This window comes from Puma concolor, chromosome B1 (genome assembly GCF_028749965.1).
Source record: "Puma concolor isolate L17-30 chromosome B1, mPumCon1.1.hap2, whole genome shotgun sequence".
In the NCBI taxonomy this organism is placed as follows: domain Eukaryota; kingdom Metazoa; phylum Chordata; class Mammalia; order Carnivora; family Felidae; genus Puma; species Puma concolor.
The window spans coordinates 206,420,737-206,441,244 of record NC_141670.1 but is presented as its reverse complement, the minus strand read 5'-3'; the positions used below and the strand labels follow the sequence as shown (position 1 = coordinate 206,441,244).

The window sequence follows — 20,508 nt, the reverse complement described above, 5'->3', positions numbered from 1 at the left end:
TGGAGAAAAGAAAAATTTTAAGTAAATTCTCTATTCCACTGTAGAATAGAGAAAGAAAAAAAAGGAATAAAAGTCACCCATGAGGAGCTAAGAGAAAAATCTTAGACAAAATTGTTACAAATTTTCAAGCATATTTAGATCTATTTAATAAATATACATTTTTAAATAATGTACAAATATAATAATTGGCAAAATAATTTTGTTCAACAGATTATAAAAATTATGAGGGCTTATCTGTCACCTAAGCATACCCATTTTCTGATGGCTATAGCTAAAAAATTCCACAAAAGTGTAGTTTTTAGACTAGCATTCCATATTAAAAAGTAATATATTCTGGAGCAGGAATATTCTTGAATAAGGAATATTCCTTGAATATCTAGATCCTCCTTTTCCTCTGCAGAGCTTACAAGTATGTAACAGGCCACTTATAAATCAAGCACTCAAGAAACACTTGGATGTCATGACTGATAAATAAGCTATTTCAAATTATTTTATCCCACTCAAAATAATTTCTAATGGTCCAAATAATACACTTGTATCCCAACTGATACAATCTAACATTTAAGTATTCTCCCTTCAGAGAAACAGGTAAAATAGATTATACATCCTTTGAGCAACCACTTCTATGGCATTTTCAAATTTCATTTAAAAATCATTCATAATGTGTCATACTGAAGTCAAAGCACTAAGATGTCTTGCAGAAATTCTAAGTCCCCAGGACCCAGATGCTAAAATGAACAATGGCCAATGGACACCCAACATTCTTTGTGGAACAAATAGGAACATTCAGAGTCTCAAAGTCTACAGCAGGGAATTACGGGGGGATACAGTTTGAGTATTTTACTTTATAGAATTTTACTTTATAGTCAAATACGAGGGTACTTGGCTATTCCATATTAAGGTGTTTAACACCTTAGGGTTTAACAATGCTGATTCAAAGTTCTACAAAGGTTTTAAAAAAAAGTAAAAAAGTTATCAGAAAAAGTAAAAGTAAAAAGTTATCAGAACTAGGTCCCACCAAGCAAATGTTCAAGTCATAGAAAGCACTGGTACTTTGAATAAATATACTATATGAGGGAAAAAACCAAACTGATACAATACTTGAATTAATTAAATGAAATGTTCCATTGACCTCAAATTTAAAATTTTAGTAGTGTTAATTAGCTATGTTTTCCCCCTAATATAGAAAACATTAAAACATAGCATATGTAGTAAAGATTCCGTTTTTAATAATCTTCAATCTTCCAGACCAACAACTTTAATCTTTGATTGGTTTTCTAAGTTCTCCACAATATCTTTCAGATAATCTTCATCTTTTAAAAAATATACATATAATTCTCTTTCCATTCGATGCAGTTTATTAGATGCCAAAATTTTTCTTTTTGTCTTCACATCAGCAAGAACATCAGTAAGAAGATGATTCAACTTATTCAGCTGGGATTCAACTTGATGAAACTGCTCTGTTAACTCCTAAATGAAAAATAAAAATGCTTTTAATACAAAAGCTCTATTTGTAATAGCAATTATAAAAACTTAAGATGTAATTTACACGGAAAGAATCTGATATAGTTATTCACACGATTTTAATGATAAACCTCAATTAAAAATCCATAGTAGGTTGGGGCGCCTGGGTGGCGCAGTCGGTTAAGCGTCCGACTTCAGCCAGGTCACGATCTCGCGGTCCGTGAGTTCGAGCCCCGCATCGGGCTCTGGGCTGATGGCTCAGAGCCTGGAGCCTGTTTCACATTCTGTGTCTCCCTCTCTCTCTGCCCCTCCCCCGTTCATGCTCTGTCTCTCTCTGTCCCAAAAATAAAATAAACGTTGAAAAAAAAAAAAAAAATTTAAAAAAAAAAAAAAAAAAAAAAAAAAAAAAAAAAAAAAAATCCATAGTAGGTTTAATACAAATTCTATGTTAGACTCAACTGCAACAACTTTGGACAGATAACTAAGAGATTCAGAACAAACTGTTACTCCCTGAAGGGTACTTGACATGTAAACTGTTATGCATATTCATACACTCAACAAATATTACTAAATGCCTACTACATGCCAAGCACTGTTTTGGAGACTACAGGTATACGAATGAACACCACCTCTTTCATGAAGTTAACAATCCACTTAACTGATCAAACCTTTCTTAGCCTAATCTCAGTCTACGCTAAAGAAAAGAGGTACTGAGAAAGCCTTGAAATGAAGCAATTACCAATAAAAAAGAATCATCTCAACAAAAACTCCATTTTTCTCTTTTCACATTGTTAAAGACAGAATTACCTGTAACATTCAACAATCCAGATTTACCATGTAGTTCTCCTGCTCAAGAACCCAGACGTGCCAGACCCTTCACATTTAATACACTGAAATGCCTCACCTCCTAAAATTAAAAACTATTTATTAACAAGTTTCCATGGCTTTCTAATCAAGTATTCTACCTCTAGAAATTTCCAGCTAGTATCCCCAAAGAGAAAATCCACAGCTCTGTCTCAATCTTCTGTACCTTCTCAACATGGTCCATGAGCATGGTAATCACCTGGGGTGCCTGTGACAAATACAGATTCCTACACCTCACTCCACACTGCATTACTCAAACTCTAACAGGCTCCCCGGTGATTCTTATAAACAAGTTCAAGAATGACTGCTTAACACATGTCATAAATGCCAGTTCCAGAGAGCAGTACTTTTTCAATTACATTTTAACAAAATCAAGTAATATCTACATTACATGGTCTCCCTTTGAGGAAAAACTTGGTAAACTTGAATGAGAAACTATAATCTCACCTTTAATTTCAATATGAAAGATCTTAACAATTACTAAAATAATATTCCTACAATACTGAAAAATATCCACCTTGATTAACAACAAAAATGCAAGTTAAAATTTGTATGCGTGGCATTTTTAGATTTCACTGGGTTAAGGAAAAACATTAAATGACAGTAAGATTATAGTGAAGTGAAATCATCATACTTTAGTGATTCTAGAATGAAACCTTTCACAGTTTAAGATATGTGACATCTGGGGCACCTGGGTGGCTTGGTCGGTTGGGCGTCCGACTTTGGCTCAGGTCATGATCTCGCGGTCCGTGAGTTCGAGCCCCGCGTCGGGCTTTGTGCTGACAGCTCAGAGCCTGGAGCCGGTTTCAGATTCTGTGTCTCCCTCTCTCTCTGCCCCTCCCCTGTTCATGCTCTGTCTCTCTCTGTCTCAAAAATAAATAAACGTTAAAAAAAATTTTTAAAAATTAAAAATTAAAAATAAAAAAAGATATCTGACATCCGTATCATTTTAAAATTCAGAGCATCTTGTGATTACTATTAACCACTCATAAGAAACGCTCTATCACCAACATTCAGGAAAAAAAGTTTTTTACTGTGATGAGAACACTTAACACGAGATCTCCCCTCTTCACAGATTTTTAAGAGTATAATGCAGTATTGTTAACTCAGGCACAATGCTGCACAGCATTATCTCCAAAACTTATATATCTTACTTAACTGAAACTTTTTATCTGCTGATTAATAATTCATTTACCCTCTCCAATCCCTGGTAACCACCATTCTACTCCTTGCCTCTATGAGTTTGACAATTTTAGATATCTTTGTGAGTGGAATCATACATTACTTGTCCTTGTGACTGGTTTATTTCACTTAGCATAATTTCCTCCAAGTTCATCCATGTTGTTACATATTACGGGATTTCTATTTATTTATTTATTTATTTATTTATTTTTCAAAAAAAAATTAATGTTTTTGAGACAGAGACAGAATGCGAGTGGGTTAGGGCCAGAAAGAGAGGGAGACACAGAATCCAAAGCAGGCTCCAGCCTCTGAGCTGTCAGCACAGAGCCCGACGTGGGGCTCGAACCCACAAGCTGTGAAATCATGACCTGAGCCGAAGTTGGACACTCGACGTCAGGCGCCCCACGGGATTTCTTTTTATTAAGGCTAAATAATACCTTGTATGTACATACCACATTCTCTTTATCCATTCCTCCACAGATAGACGTTTAAGTTGTTTCCATACCTGGTTATTATGAATAGTGCTACAATGAATGTGTAAGTGCTTCTTCAAGATCCCGATTTCGATTCTGCTTAAATACTCAGAAGTGGAATTACTGGATCATATGGATCATTAAGTTTTTGAGGAACCTCCATAGTGTTTTCCATAGCAGCTGCACCAGTTTGCACTCCTAGCAACAGTGTACAAGGGTTCCAATTTCTCAGCATTCGCCAACACTTTTTGATACTAGTCATTCTAACAGGTGTAAGGTAATCGTTCATTGTGGGTTTTTTTTTTTAATGTTTACTTTTGAGAGAGAGAGAGAGCGAGCGTGTGCACACACGAATGGGGAGAGGCAGAGAGGGAGGGAGACACAGAATCCAAAGCAGGCTCCAGGCTCTGAGCTGTCAACACAGAGCCTGATATGGGGTGGGGCTCGAACCCATGAACCTATGAACATCATGAGATCATGACCTGAGCCGAAGTTGGACGCTTAACCGACTGAGCCACCCAGGCACTCCCATTCGTTGCGGTTTTGATTTGCATTTCCCTGATGATGAGTGACACTAAGCACTATCCATATACCTGTTGGCCCTTTGTACATCTTCTTCGGAGAAATCTCTATTCAAGTCTTCAGCCCATTTTTTAATTGGGTTATTAAGGTTTTTTTGCTATCACCAACATTCTTAATGTATAGTGTAGAAAAATAAAGACAACAACTTTGAGCCAAAAAATAACACAGAAAGGGCACTTAGTCGGTTAAGCGTCTGACTTTGGCTAAGGTCATGATTTCACAGTTCATGAGTTTGAGCCCCGCATCAGTCTCTACACGGACAGTGGGAAGCCTGCTTGGGATTCTTTGTCTTCCTCTCTCTCTGCCCCTCCCTGCTTTCTCTCTAATAAATAAACTGAAAAAACAAAAATAACATAGAAGAACTGCACGTCAAGTGTAAAGCTTTGAAATACCCTAAACATTTTAATTGGCTTATTTTTTCCTTCTAGCATGTATATTCAAGAGTGATATGACATTAAAAAGAAAAAAGTGATTATGATAAAAATCCATGTCTACCTGCACCTAGAAGATATCTTCTAGAAAGTATTCAATAAAAATTCAAAATAAAAAAGTATTGTGTCAGTTAACAGAAAGTTTTTCTTTTTTAGCAATTCATAAAATGATGGTGCACCATATGATCAATGGTGTCTAGCAGACATTTAAATAGTGCTGGTGGCATGAATGAAAAACAGGTGCGACTCCTCAGAAAAGCAATATGGCAGCATCAAAGGTCCCCCCCTCCCCCGCAAAAAAATGTATATACCTAAGAAAGCCAATAATCCTATTTCCAAGAATTCATCCAAATGAAAAGTATCCAACAACAAAAAACTATATACACAAGATATACATGATGTCATTCAAGAGCAAACAAAATTTAAAAAATGAAGACTATCAAAAAAATATTCAACAACAGTGGATTGATTGCAGAAATTACTGTAACATTAAAAATTAAGAAAATTATTCAGAGTGAAAATGTTTATTTCATAATGCTAAGTAAAAAGGAAGAAAAAGATGTGTAAAGAAAGGTGAAAAGTATATATTTTGAAAATACTAACCAAAAGAAAGATGGCATAGAAAAATTAATATCAGACCAAAAAAAAAAAAAAGTTAAGTCAGGAAGCACAGTAAGAATAGAGAAAGTAATTATGTAAATACTAAATGGTTCAATTCACTGCAATTCAAATCCACCATGATAATAATTCATCACAATTTTAAACTTGGCAATACAGTTGACCCTTGAATATTGCAGGGGGGTTTAGGGCACTGACTCCCCGTACAGTCAAAAATTCGCGTATAAATCTGGATTCCCCCAAAACTTAACTACTGAAAGCCTACTGTTGACATACAGTTGATTAACATATATTTTGTACATTATGTGTATTATATACTATAATCTTACAATACAGTAAGCTAGAAAAAAATGTGACTAAGAAAACCATGCAAAAATACATTTACAGTACTACACTATATTTATTTATTGAAGAAAATTTGAATATAAGTGGACCCATGCAGTTCAAACCCATGTTGGTTAAGGGTCAAATGTAACTTATAAAATAGACTCAAATATAAAGAAAACACTGCTAGAACTACAACAAATTTTCAAATCTATCATCATAGGAGGTTTTTACTAAATTAATACAACTAAAAGATGAAATCAGTAATAATCACAGTTATCACTTCACACATATTAGGATGACTATTATATGCATTTAAAATTTTTTTTTTGTTTATTTGAGGGAGGACACAGTATGAGCAGGGGAGGGGTAGAAAGAGAGAGAGAAGAGAGAGAGGAAAGAGAGGAGAGAGAGAACCCTAGGCAGGCTCCACGCTGCCAGCACAGAGCCCAATGTGGGGCTCAAACTCATGCAACCATGAGATTATGACCTGAACCAAGATCAAGAGCCAGACACTCAACCGACTGAGTCACCCAGGCACCCCTATATATTTTTTAAAAAAGGAAAATAAGTGTAGGTGAGGATGTGGAGAAACTGGAACCCTGTGCACTGCTGGTGAGAATATAAAATGGCACAGTTACTAAATCAACAAGGAAACAATGGCTTTGAATGACACACTGGACCGGATGGACTTAACAGATATATTCAGAACATTTCATCCTAAAGCAGCAGAATACACATTCTTCTCCAGTGCATGTGGAATGTTCTCCAGAACAGATCACATACTGGGACACAAATCATCACTCAACAAGTACAAAAAGATCAAGATCATACTGTGTATATTTTCAAACCACAAAGCTATGAAACTCGAAATGAACCACAAGAAAAAATGTGGAAAGATAATAAATACTTGGAGACTAAAGACCATCCTACTAAAGAATGAATGGGATAACCAAGAAATTAAAGAGGAAATTAAAAAGTACATGGAAGCCAATAAAAATGATAACACCACAGCCCAAAACCTCTGGGATGAAGCAAAGGTGGTCATAAGAAGAAAGTATATAGCAATCCAGGCCTTCCTAAAGAAGGAAGAAAGATCTCAGATACACAACCTAACCTTACATCTTAATGAGCTGTAAAACAAACAGCAAATAAAACCCAAAACCAGCAGAAGACAAGAAATAATAAAGATTAGAGCAGAAATCAATGCTATCGAAACCAAAAAAACAGTAGAACAGATCAATGAAACCAGAAGCTGGTTCTTTGAAAGAATTAACAACATTGATAAAGCCATAGCCAGTTTGATCAAAAAGAAAAAGGAAAGGACCCAAATAAATAAAATCAAGAATGAAAGAGAAGAGATCACAACGAACACAACAGAAATACAAACAATAAGAGAATATTATGAGCAATTATACACCAATAAAATGGGCAATCTGGAAGAAATGGACAAATTCCTAGAAAGATATAAACTACCAAAACTGAAACAGGAAAAAATAGAAAACTTGAACAGTAAAGAAATCAAATTAGTAATCAAAAATCTCCCAAAAAACAAGAGTCCAGGGCCAGATGGCTTTCCAGAAGAATTCTACCAAACATTTAAAGAACAGTTAACACCTATTTTCTTGAAGCTCTTCCAAAAACCAGAAATGGAAGGAAAACTTCCAAACTCTTTCTATGAAGCTGGCATTACCTTGATTCCAAAACCAAAGACCCCACTAAAAAGGAGAACTATAGACCAATTTCCCGGATGAACATGGATGCAAAAATCCTCAACAAAATACTAGCCAACCAGATCCAACAACACATTAAAAAAATTATTCACCACGACCAAGTGGGATTTATACCTGGGATGCAGGGCTGGTTCAATATTCGCAAAACAATCAATGTGATACATCACATCAATAAAAGAAAGGACAAGAACCACATGATCTTCTCCATAGATGCAGAGAAAGCATTTGACAAAATACAGCATCCTTTCTTGATAAAAACCCTCAAGAAAGTAGAGATAGAAGGATCATACCTTGAGATCATAAAAGCCATATATGAAAGACCCAATGCTAACATCATCCTCAATGGGGAAAAACTGAGAGCTTTCCCCCTAAGGTCAGGAACAAGACAGGGATGTCTACTCTTGCCACTGTTATTCAACATAGTATTTGAAGTCTTAGCCTCAGCAATCAATCAACACAAAGAAATAAAAGGCATCCAAATCGGCCAGGAGGAGGTCAAACTTTCACTCTTCACAGATGACATGATACTCTATATGGAAAACCCAAAACGTTCCACCAAAAAATTGCTAGAACTGATCTGTGAATTCAGCAAAGTCGCAGGATATAAAATCAATGCACAGAAATCGGTTGCATTCCTATACACCAATAATGAAGCAACAGAAAGAGACATCAAGGAATTGATCCCATCTACAATCAATTGCACCAAAAACCATAAAATACCTAGGAATAAATCTAACCAAAGAGGTAAAAAAAAATCGAAAACTATAGAAAGCTTATGAAAGAAATTGGAGACACAAAAAAAATGGAAAAATATTTCATGCTCTTGGATAGGAAGAACAAAATTGCTAAAATGACAATACTACCCAAAGCAATCTACATATTCAATGTAATACCTATCAAAATAACACCAGCATTCTTCACAAAGCTAAAACAAACAATCCTAAAATTTGTATGGAACCAGAAAAGACTCTGAATAGTCAAAGCCATCTTGAAGAAGAAAACCAAAGCTGGAGGCATCACAATCCTGGACTTCAAGCTGTATTACAAAGCTGTAATCATCAAGACAGTATGGTACTGACACAAAAACAGACAGATTAATGGAACAGAAGAGAGAACCCAGAAATGGACCCACAAACGTATGGCCAACTAATCCCTGACAAAGCAGGAAAGAACATCCAATAGGATAAAGACAGTCTCTTCAGTAAATGGTGTTAGGAAAACTGGACAGCGACATGCAGAAAAATGGACTTGGACCACTTTCTTACACCATATGCAAAAATATACTCCAAATGGATGAAAGACCTAAATGTAAGACAAGAAGCCATCAAAATCCTCAAGGAGAAAGCAGGCAAAAACCTCTTTGACCTTGGCCGCAGTAACTTCTTACTCAACACGTCTCACATCTCCAAAGAAGGAAAACAAAAGCAAAAATGAACTGTTGGGACCTCATCAAGATAAAAAGCTCCTGCACAGCGAAGGAAACAATCAGCAAAACTAAAAAGCAACCAACAGAATGTGAGAAGATATTTGCAAACGACGTACCAGATAAACGGTTAGTATCCAAAATCTATAAACAACTTATGAAACACAACACCCAAAAAACAAATAACCCAGTGAAGAAATGGGCCAAAGACATGAACAGACACTTCTCCAAAGAAGACATCCAGATGGCCAACAGACACATGAGAAGATGCTCAACATCACCCATCACCAGGGAAATACAAATCAAAGCCACAATGAGATACCACCTCACACCTGTCAGAATGGCTAACATTAACAACTCAGGCAACAACAGATGTTGGCAAGGATGCGGAGAAAGAGGATCTCTTTTGCACTGCCGGTGGGAATGCAAACTGGTGCAGCTACTCTGGAAAACAGTATGGAGGTTCCTCAAAAAATTAAAAATAGAACTACCCTACGACCCAGCAATTGCACTACTAGGTATTTATCCAAGGGATACAGGTATGCTGTTTCAAAGGGACACATGCACTCCAACGTTTATAGCAGCGCTATTGACAATAGGCAAAGTATGGAAAGATCCCAAATGTCCGTCGATGGATGAATGGATAAAGAAGATGTGGCATATATATACAATCGAGTATTACTCGACAATCAAAAAGAATGAAATCTTGCCACTTGCAACTACGTGGATGGAACTAGAAGGTATTATGCTAACCGAAATTGGTCAGAGAAAGACAAACATCACATGACTTCACTCATATGAGGAATTTAAGACACAAAACAGATAAACATAAGGGAAGGGAAGTAAAAATAATGTAAAAACAGGGAGGGAGACAAAACATAAGAGACTCTTAAGTATAGAGAACAAAGGGTTGCTGGAGGGGCTGTGGGAGGGGGGATGGGCTAAATGGGTAAGGGGCATTAAGGAATCTACTCCTGAAATCATCATTGCACTATATGCTAACTAACTTGGATGTAAATTAAAAAATAATAATAAGTGATTTTAAAAAATGGTACAGTTACTATGCAAAAGTTAGGCAGTTCTTCACAAAGTTAAACACAAAATTGCTACATGATCCAGCAATCCAACTTCTAGGTATACAGCCCAAAGAAACGAAAGCAGGGACTCAGATATCTGTACACAATGTTCACAGCAGCATGATTCACAACAGCCAAAGGGTGGAAGCAACCCACGTGACCATCAACAGATAAACAGAATGTACTATATACATTCAATGGGATATTACTCAGCCATGAAAAGCAGTAAAATTCTAACATATGCTACAATACGGATAAAACAGTAATAAATAAGTAAATAAATAATAAAATAAAATAAATAATGAATAAATTAAAATAAATAAATTAAAAATAATAAATAAAACAGTAATCATACAAATTATTTCACATGAAATCATACATATGATTTCACTTATATCAGGTAACAGAGTAGGCAAATTCATGGAGACAGAAAGTGGAACAGAAGTTACCACAGGCTAAGGAAGAAGGGGCTAAAGTTATTGTTTAATGGGTACAGAGTTTCTATTTGAGATGATGAAAACGTTCTGGAAATGTATAGTGGTCATGGTTGCACAATATGTGAATGTATTTTTGTACTTAATGTTGCTGAATTGTACACTTAAAAATGGTTAAAACTGTAAATTTTACATTTTGTATATTTCACAATAAAAAAATTATTAAAAAAAATCATCACAAGCATTCCTGTTCAAGGAAAGGTAGGTTATTCAAATCAATCCTCCCATAAGAAAAAAATGTAAAAGGCTAAACGAAATATTTTTAAAAGTCAAGCAAAACAAAAACTTCCTAAAAGCAATGAAGAGATAACAAGACGTTAAAAGGAACTAGAAGTCCATAAAACACCCCAGACTGGTAAGACAGGACAGCGGCAGCTTTACCTAGAACAACCGCCAATCTTAGAAAACTAGAACCTATGATTCTTGAGACTCACAAGATGAGTGAGAGAAAAATTGAAGTCCAAGGTCCACAGAAAGTAGGAAGTCAAATGGGAGACCCTCTTCATGATAAGCCAAGGATCACAGGACACCAATAATCTTTTTTTTTTAATGTTTATTTTTGAGAGATGGAGAGAGACAGAGCACGAGCAGGGGAGGGGCAGAGAGAGGGAGACACAGAATCCGAAGCAGGCTCCAAGCCCTGACCTGTCAGCACAGAGCCCGACACAGGGCTCAAACTCATGAACTATGAAACGGTGACCTGAGTCAAAGTGAGACACTTAACTGACTGAACTACACAGGTGCCCAGGACACCAACAATCTTAAGATCAGAATGGTCCAGAAGTGGAAGAGCCCCTGGATAGAATTACAGCCCAGACAGAAATCACCTGGATCCTCCAAAGACTCTTAGACTTAACCCAGTTTAAGGTTCAGAATTGGTCGGGCCCACAGTATCTAACAAAAGAAACATGAAGGCAAAAAGCACTTAAGGATCATTTATTTCATAATGACAAGAGGCTCCCTTCACCAGAAAGAGTGATTTTATTTTTATTGTATGCCTCAATATGGTGATGGGACAATTTGTTTATAGAAGAAAAAAAGAACTAATAAAATCAGAACTCTACCTCATAATCATACATAAAAATAATCTCCTGGTGGAGAACTAAAAGTGAGTACTATAAGGTAAAGTAAAAAGGACTATCATTATGATGTTAAGAGCAAACCTTAACAAGATATGAAAACCAAAATATAAAAAATGACAAACCAAAGAGTAATAAAAATAAAATAAAATAAAAATACATAAAAATTAAAATGCTAAAAAAAGCAAAAAACAAAGTAAAAAAGACAAGCCACAAATAGGAAGTGAATACATATAACACATGTAACAGAAAAAGGATTGGCACTTGAAATATATAAACTCCTACAAGTGATTTAAAAAAAAAAAAAAAACCCGAAAGGGGCAGTGGGTGGCTCAGTCGGTTGAGCATCTGACTTCGGCTCAGGTCACGATCTCACGGTTTGTGAGTCTGAGCCCCTCTTCGGGCTCACTGCTACCAGCACGGAGCCCGCTTTGGATCTTCTGTCCCCCTCTCTCTCTGCCCTTCCTCTACTCATACTCTATTTCAAAAATAAACATTTAAAAAAAAATGGACAAAGGAGATGAACACAGAATTCTCAGGAAAAGATGAATGGCCAGTAAATAACTAAAAGAGGCCTCAACCTCCTTAATAATTAGGGAAATGCAAATTACGACCTATATGGGATGTACCGATTAAGAGAATTTACAAATCAGATAGTGCTATGTGAGGAAAAGGATGTGGATCAATATCATCTTTTTGAACTCACGTAATATGGTACAACCACTCTGGAAAACAATTTGACGTACCCTGAATCTGAACCCGTGATACAGCAACTCCACTGCTGAGTGTGCACATGTGTGTACACGCGCACAGCTGTGAGACATACGACCAGACTGTCCACAGCAGTATAACCTACAATAGCAAAAACTGGAAATAACTGAAATGTCTGTCAACGTAACACATAACTGTGGAATTTCATATAATGGAACACTAACTACATGAAAGAGAAAACTTTACATATGTCAACATGGAAGAAGGTCAAAATCTTAATATTAATCAACAAGTTACTAAAGAGTATACATAACATAATTACACCCCGTACGTAAATTTCAAAAACATACAAAACTAAACAATATACTGTCTAGGAATATCTATGTGTAATAGAAGTACACAAAAAAGCAAGCAAATGATAAAATCAAGCGAAGTAGTTCTCCTTGATGAAGAAAGGGAAATGCTACTTGGAGAAGCATGCCATCACAGAGGACTTCAAATATAATAATTCTCTATTTGCTAATAAGACAGGTGAAATAATAACAGGGGTAGTTTTTTTTTCTTTAAATACTTAGTATAAACATTACATATCCTTTTATGGCTAAAATATTTTGTAAGTTTTTAAAATTCTATGTACATCAATCAAAACCATCTGAAAAATATTATTTATGTGTGACTAAAGCTAGGATATAAAATAATAAATTTTATATTAGGACAATAGAATTTGGGGTAATATTTTCCTCATGTTAACTCTTTCTTCAGTATCTTTTACAACAAATAATTTTTACAGCATCTTCACTTACTATGGCATGTACCCACCTGGTCACTAAGCAAAAGCTGATTTCCTCCTTGATACAAAGTATCACAAAGCTCGTCCACATCATTATTCAGTTTGGACAGAAAGAAAGAATGTTCTCGAGTAGATACTGCCAACTGATCTTGTACTAAAGAAACATCCTGTTTTAATTTCTCAGCTACCTCCTCCAGGTTTCCATGGGTTATAAACAATTCTTTTTTCTTATTCTCTCCTTCTAAAAGTTGATAAAGCCTAAAATGTAAAAATAAAGTTGTAAGAAAAATTCTCAATCAGTCTTATATATCACTACATAAAAATTCTCAATACAGTCTTCAAAATTATAATCCACTATATTGAGCATCTTTGGGGATAAGTAACAACTTAAAAATATTAACCTGGAAAAAAAATTAACCTATCTGCTGCTACATCAAGCAACCGAAAACATTCCAGCTAAAATACCATCTCACTACAGAAATACATATTGTAATTACTACATCTGATTCCCATTTTCTCATCTCCCAAGTTTTAAATATAAAATACTTTTTGACTTTTAACTGTCATTAGCCTACTTCAAACAAAGCATGTTTCAGAAATACCTCCCAAGAAAACATCTCTTCCACAGAATACAACTATGATGTAGTGGAAATAACAAGGAACTTGAAACAGAAGACCTAGGTTGGAGTTGTGGCTGTCTTTTCGGACCCAGGTCAAGTCAACCTCTGAGACTTAACTTTCACATCACATACCTATTTTCATAGGATGGTGGTGGGTTTAAAAGCGGAAAGTTAAAAATATAAAATGTAAAATAAAGTGAATAAAGAACTACAGAAATAGTAAACTTGCTACTCCAGTCTTCTACATGTTTAATTGTCGAATTAAATTCCTAATGGACCATGAGACCATTTAACACTTCAAACATTAATAGCAGAAAAATCCTTTGGAACAGATGGAAAAATGTGAGGTAGCACTTTCTACACATTTCTGACAAAAAGGGTTTGCTCTTTTTCTTCAAATTAAAAAACACAGATTTTTAAAATTATTTTATTATTTTAGCAAGTTGCAAGAGACCTCATAAAACTGGTTCAAGTCCAAGGCTGCCAATTTTTTTCTTGTGGGATGTGACTACACAATTTAAGGGGGGAAGCATTCTTAGCTCATGTCAATGCCACCCTCTGAAACTGCAATGGAGCAGCCCTTTCCATGCCCATCATCTGATTAATAAGAAAACAAAAGGATTAGATCACTTTCCCCTAGTCCTAGAGAAAAATTAGGAGTAGGATCCAGACTTTTGAGGCCTTTAACTACTTTAGCCCTCCAATTTTAGTATCCCTATATCATCAATTGCCTAGACATCCAAAAAAGGTTGGGAGCTAGCATTCCTTTTTGCCGATTCACCTGACTAGACACGGAAATGAAGTCAGTCTTCTCTCTCTACTGACACCTCCAAATGCAATCAATTCTCTACCTAGCAAAACCTACTACACCCCAAGCTGTACTCAAACTCCCTGTAGTTAAACTCTGCCCCAACCTCAAATAAGGCATCTAAACAATGGTGCTTAAAGGTGCATATGACCTTGTATACATTCACTCCTCCAGCCCACCCACCCCAGCTCTAACACAGCTGCTTCCAGATTGAACAAGAATGGAAAAGGGAGCAAAATATTCAAAAGGAAAAGAGTCACATACAAGAGAAATGAAGGAAGAGAACAGAGAGCCAGAACAAAAAGAAAAAATGTTTTAAACTTCCACAATCTTAGTTAAAACTCTCTATGGTATTTTACAACAAAAAGAATTACTGAAGAAATACAGAAGCATACCTATGAGTAGAATAGTCCTTGGTATCAATGGTATTCCTTGGATTTATCTGCTGACATACTGACGGGTCTGTCAGCATTTCTAATCGCTGGCGGAGCATCGCATTACTTTGACTAAGTTCTTGAACCAAATTTTCAAGTTGACGATGTATGTCCCAATGCTTTCTCAATTCAATTTCATATGATAACTGTAGAAGTTCAAATGATGCCTTTTGCTTTATCAACTGATTTAAAACTAACTCTTGTCTTGCTGTATAATAGTCTTGTTTAGCAATCTGTAGATCAAAATCTCCCTTTACAACTGGCATATTCAATAACTGGGCATTCTCTTTTACCACAGCAGGCAAGCTTTTATCTTTTATATAAGTGATTTGTTCTTCAAGTTTCAGAATCTCACTGTTCAAGCTAGAAATTTTAGCATCCAAATTATCTTTGCCAAGAGCCTACACAGAGAAAACAATTGCATTTAAACCAGTCAGTATGAAGTTGAAATCATTTTAAAATTCTTTTTACTTTCCCTTTTAGATTAGCAGATTAACATGCTCACTAATAAAAACTAATTTCATACTAACAAAAGCCAAAATCACAGTTTAAAAAAAGGAAAAGTGTGGACTAAGCCAAAGGTAAATCACTAAATTTTAATGCTATTACTACCACATATGTACAGTAATGGCTACCAAAACAGAGAGCTTTTCATGTTTGTCTTACTTTAAAAAAATCATTAATTAGCACACTACTCACTGAAAGCAAATGTACGCTATTTAGGTTTTTCTTAAAACTAAAATAATCCCAGTAGCTATTCTTCTAGTCTGTCACCTGATTTTAACCCTTGTAAAGAGTGACAGAACTCCAGATGTTATTCCGAAGTTTATGGCAGTTACAGAAAGTAACTTGGTACTGGTATTCAGTTTCAGTCCTGTTTTCACGCAATTATCTAGTGGTTACATTACCCAGAAAGCAAGCTTTCCAAGAGTACAGATATGTGCACTACACCTGTACATTCTCAACAAAAGTCAGCGTTTCAGTCCACTGAACTGCATCCCTGACTTCATTAGCACCAAACAAGGAGCAGACAAGGCAGAACACCCACACAGAAAAATAAAAAGGAATTTCAGTGTTCTCTGAATCTGAACCCACACAAATTTCAAATTCAGAAAAAGTACTTTTGTTAAAAATTAGTTAATGTGATTGCATGATAATCTGTTCCTGCCTTTTTACTAACATGAAGATCTACTTGTATGAAATGCTGACACATTGGGACACCTGGGTGGCTTAGTCGGTTAAGCCTCTGACTTCGACTCAGGTCATGATCTCATGATTTGGGAGTTGAAGCCCCATGTTGGGCTATCTGCTGTCAGCACAGAGCCTGCTTCCGATCCTCTGTACCCCTCTCTCTCTGCCCCTTCCCTGGTCACATTTTCTCTCTCAAAAATAAATAAACATTAAAAAAAAAAAAAAGAAAAGAAACAATGACACATCAAACTAAGCACTGAACAAACAGAAAACTAAAAAATGTATTTATTTTATCTCCCTTTCTAAAATACTAACATACCCTCCATTACTAACAATTACAATATGACACTAGTCTCATTTCTCATGTTTACCTTGCTAGTGAGGCTATGAAGATTCTCCTCTGCCCACTGTATACTTGACTTCATGCTCAAATTACTTGCTTTCAAGTGAATTAACTCATGTTGAGCACAAATGTATGCTAGCTGCAGCCTAACCATCTCCAGCCGTCTCTCCTCAAGGATTTCTTGATTATTACAAATAGATGGTGCTTGTATATCTAAAAGTTGAAAATTTTCTTCATTTGAACTTTCAACTACTTCATGTATACCTTGAAAGAACTGTTTTTTGGTATACAAAGTTAATGCTGCTGTGCTTTGCTCTTCTTGGCTTAGATATTTTTCCAAGGAAAACTGAGATAAAAACACCAGTGGATTTGCCCCTTGATCCAGATTAGAATGTCTGAAAAACATCATCAATTTAGCAACGCCATCAGTAAGAGCTTGAAGTTCATTATTTATCTTGGTGTTCATGGCATTTAGAATTCCTTGACTCTGCTTCAGCCTTTTAGTGGCTTCTTCTTCTTTAGCACTTAACCTCAGAGATTTGTGGCTTGTTACCGAAGCCATCAACTGGCATTTATTACGTCGCTGAATTTTTAGGTTCTTCAATTTCTGCAGAGTTTGAACTTCAACTTCCAATTTCTCTAGCTCTTTGTCATCCAGGGTAGAGGTTTTCAAATCAGAAGTTTTACAGGTTTTAAGAACTTCATCCAGTGCTGCTCCTTCTAGGATGGGCTTGCCTGATTTTTGAAGAATGCTAAAAGCTTCCAATTCTTCTTTGGACAATACATTCTGTTCATTCACATTCCCACAAAACCACTTCAAAAATGCTTCATCTTCAACAGTCTCAAACAACCAGTCAAAATCTTCCCCATTAAGACTCTCAGCTTTGGGATAATCAATTTTTTTTAATGTTTCCACAAACTCTTTTCCACAACTCATGGTTTAACTGCACAACTTTTCTGTAACTGATACGGGTTTATGGTGTGGATATTTAGAAGATAAACCCAAATACATACAAACTAAATTTATGTTAAGTTCAGAAGAAGGACAAAATTTTTTTAGAATCTATGACTTCTCCTGGGGGGGAAAAACAAACATTAGACCACAAATAAGACAACTAATAAGACAACTCTATTTGTAAAAGAACAATATAGATAAATACCAGAGATATCTGGGAGGGAAGCATCTAACCTGAGGTAGTTGTAGCTGAAATGTTTGACAGAGATAAAGAGAAAATAAACAACTAGGGTATTACTTAGAACACCGAAAAAATACTTAAAACCTAATTATCAAGAAAATCTTATTTTTTCCAAAGATACATCATATCGCATGAGTTCAGTTTTGAATTCAAAATAAATATATCTAAACAAGTCCAAGCCAGCCTGTGGCTAAGCAGCCTCTTTTCCTGCTTTTTCTAAGCAAACAGAAATAAATACGATAATGTCCTTGAGGAAGAGTCAACAAAATATTTACCTCGACGACTGAATCAGCACCCGCCATTCACACAAGAATCAATGCCCAGTCACGATGAACCTAGTGCAGAGAAAATCAGGCTTAAGATTTAAGAACCACCCTCAAACTGACCTTAAAAGTGCTCATCAACAGAAAAACAAATGTAACTTTGTAGGGTGGCGGGTGATAAAAGGACTTAATGCGGCAACCATTTCGCAGTGTACAGAAATGTGGTCATCATGCTGCACACCTAACACTAATACAACATATCCCAATTAGGCTTAAAAAAAAAAAAACAACACCTACAGCAAAAACCCCACCAAAACCCCAAAACCAAGTGCCCTCAAAAATTTCAGATCAGAAGCACCAAAGAACTAGGCGGACATGAAGTAAAAATGCTTTCGGCATTTGCTACTTTGCCACAAACGCGCCACCGAACCACCCCGCTGACTTCACCCAAAGAATTTCTCGGGGACGGAGACGAGCCGCACGGATTAATGATCTGCGTAAAACGTGCGAAAAAGCCTCCGCTTTTGTTTTCTGTGTAATTCAGTCACGACACGGATGCACGTCAATAAAATACACAACCACAAAAGCCACCGAATTGGCGTGAAAGGCAAACTGCACAAACCCCAGACCCGCGCCGCCGGCTGGTGGCGTTCCGGAGCGAACTCCCACGTCCCAACAGTCCCGCACCTGCCAGGGACCACGCTCCCGCCTGAGCCCCGCCCCCTCCCGCCTGAGGCCACGCCCTCCCGCCCTCGGCCCCTCCCGCCCTCGCTCTCCCGCCGGAGCCCCGCCCCGGAGCCCCGCCCCCACCGGGAGGCCCCCTCACTCTCACCGGCGCCGCACTCTCCACCCACGCCCACTTCCCGCTTCCACTCACGCTCCCCGCCCTCGCCCCTCAGCCCTTGCCCTCGCACCCGCGCCCTGCGGACCGCGACTGCGTCGCGCTGACAGCTACTTGCGCGCCTGAAGAGAATTCCCAGGGGTGCCTGTAAAGAAGAGGCAGCTGTGGGATCGGCGCCGCTCCCACAGCCCCACGCCCCGCGACGCCCAGAACAGTGAGGCCGGGGCCATTCACCTCTGGAAGCTCCGCTCGCGCCCCTCAGAAGCCCGCCGCCGCGCTCCGCGCCCGCACTGCCTCACGGGAGCTCTGCCACGGCGCGCGCGCACACCCGGCAGAAGCCGGACCGGGGGGCGTGACCGTCTGGGCAGGCGTGGCGTCGGAAGAGGCGGGCCTGGCTGGGAGGGACTTTGCGGCAGAGCCTAGCGGAGTGCCGGCCCGCCGTCCCGGCCTGGCGTCCACCGGTAGGGAGCGAGCTGATTGGCTCTCCGCCTCGGGGGCGGGGCCGGGGAGGCGTGTGGTTGGAGTAGAGGAGGGTCTTGGGTGCAGGCCGGCCTGGTCCCGCTGCGCCCGGCTTTCTACGGCGGTGCGTTTTCACCGCAGCGGACTCCATGGCTGAGGCCACCTTTCGGGTCTATTTTGCCGGACCCCAGCGCCCCATCGTCTATAGAGGCGTTTTCCCGGAAAGCCTGGTTGCGGCCCGGAGCTCGCCGGCGCGGGGCCCGGGCCGCCAGGCCGGGTTCCGGGGCGCGCGCCGCCTGCAGAAGTCGGGGGAGTGGAGGAGCAGCGTCTGGCGAATGTTTAGGCTCCGCTGTCCTTACTCGCTTTACGGGCTTTTGCGTTGAACGTTGTTTTGCGAAGCACGCATCCCCCAAGCCCTCACCTGACCACTAAGCAGAAGCAGACTTCCTCCACGATCCCGTTTTCAAAACAGATCTTTTAAAAGGTTGAAAATATCCGAACATGGAGTGGATATGTGTCAAAGACGTAGTTAAGTCTAGACGGAACGCTTTCCAAGGAGGGTGCGAGACGCAGGACGTGGGTCGTCCCTGAGCCATAGAGCTGGCCGAACACTGCAGAGTCCGCGCACCCCTGCCGATGCGGGCGGACCTGCGGGGTTACTGTTGGGGCCTGGCAGCGTTCACGCGCCTCTCTCTTACTAGTCTTCCACAGATGAACGTCTAAAAGTAGTGACTACATAGTACTCCCTCCAGCCCCCGCATCAGGTGACCCGAAGGTGGTTGGTTAGAGATGTCCTAGGCTAGTGGGACAGTAGAAGGGCAGAAGTCTTTCTGGATAACTTTTAATATTTTTAAGGGGAGAAAAAAGAATGGTCTAAGACATATCATGAATTAATCTCGGGTTGAAGATACTTTTTTTTTTTCAAAAAAAAATGTTAATGTTTATTTTTGAGAGACAGAGCATGAGCGGGGGAGGGGCAGAGTTGAAGATACTTCTTATGAATCCTTCATTTGCTTCACTTTTTACTTTTCGTCTTCCAAAAGACAGTTAAGCCTAAAATGATCTCAAAAGCAGATATTACAGGGGAAGAAAGTTCACAGATTGGTACC

The 20,508-nt window shown here is 38.2% G+C and overlaps 1 protein-coding gene across 3 annotated transcripts; it reads right to left on the bottom strand.

The window, feature by feature from the left end:
• Positions 1-1,138: 1,138 nt before the first annotated feature.
• HAUS3 (HAUS augmin like complex subunit 3) lies at positions 1,139-19,300 on the bottom strand. 3 transcript variants are annotated; one of them, XM_086705621.1, is made up of 7 exons: positions 19,175-19,300; positions 18,112-18,171; positions 16,669-17,715; positions 15,068-15,507; positions 13,274-13,502; positions 12,490-12,595; positions 1,208-1,470 (listed from the first exon to the last, which is right to left on the bottom strand). In XM_086705621.1, exons 3-7 carry the CDS (start codon positions 17,575-17,577, stop codon positions 1,442-1,444), a joined length of 1,713 nt encoding a protein of 570 aa, XP_086561747.1. In that variant the 5' UTR covers positions 17,578-17,715; positions 18,112-18,171; positions 19,175-19,300; the 3' UTR covers positions 1,208-1,441. The 3 variants fall into 3 exon arrangements, with proteins under 3 accessions (XP_086561746.1, XP_025777841.1, XP_086561747.1); XM_086705620.1 differs by lacking the exon at positions 12,490-12,595 and having other exon boundaries at positions 1,139-1,470; positions 19,175-19,299; XM_025922056.2 differs by lacking the exons at positions 12,490-12,595; positions 18,112-18,171; positions 19,175-19,300 and having other exon boundaries at positions 1,139-1,470; positions 16,669-18,096.
• Positions 19,301-20,508: the final 1,208 nt, after the last annotated feature.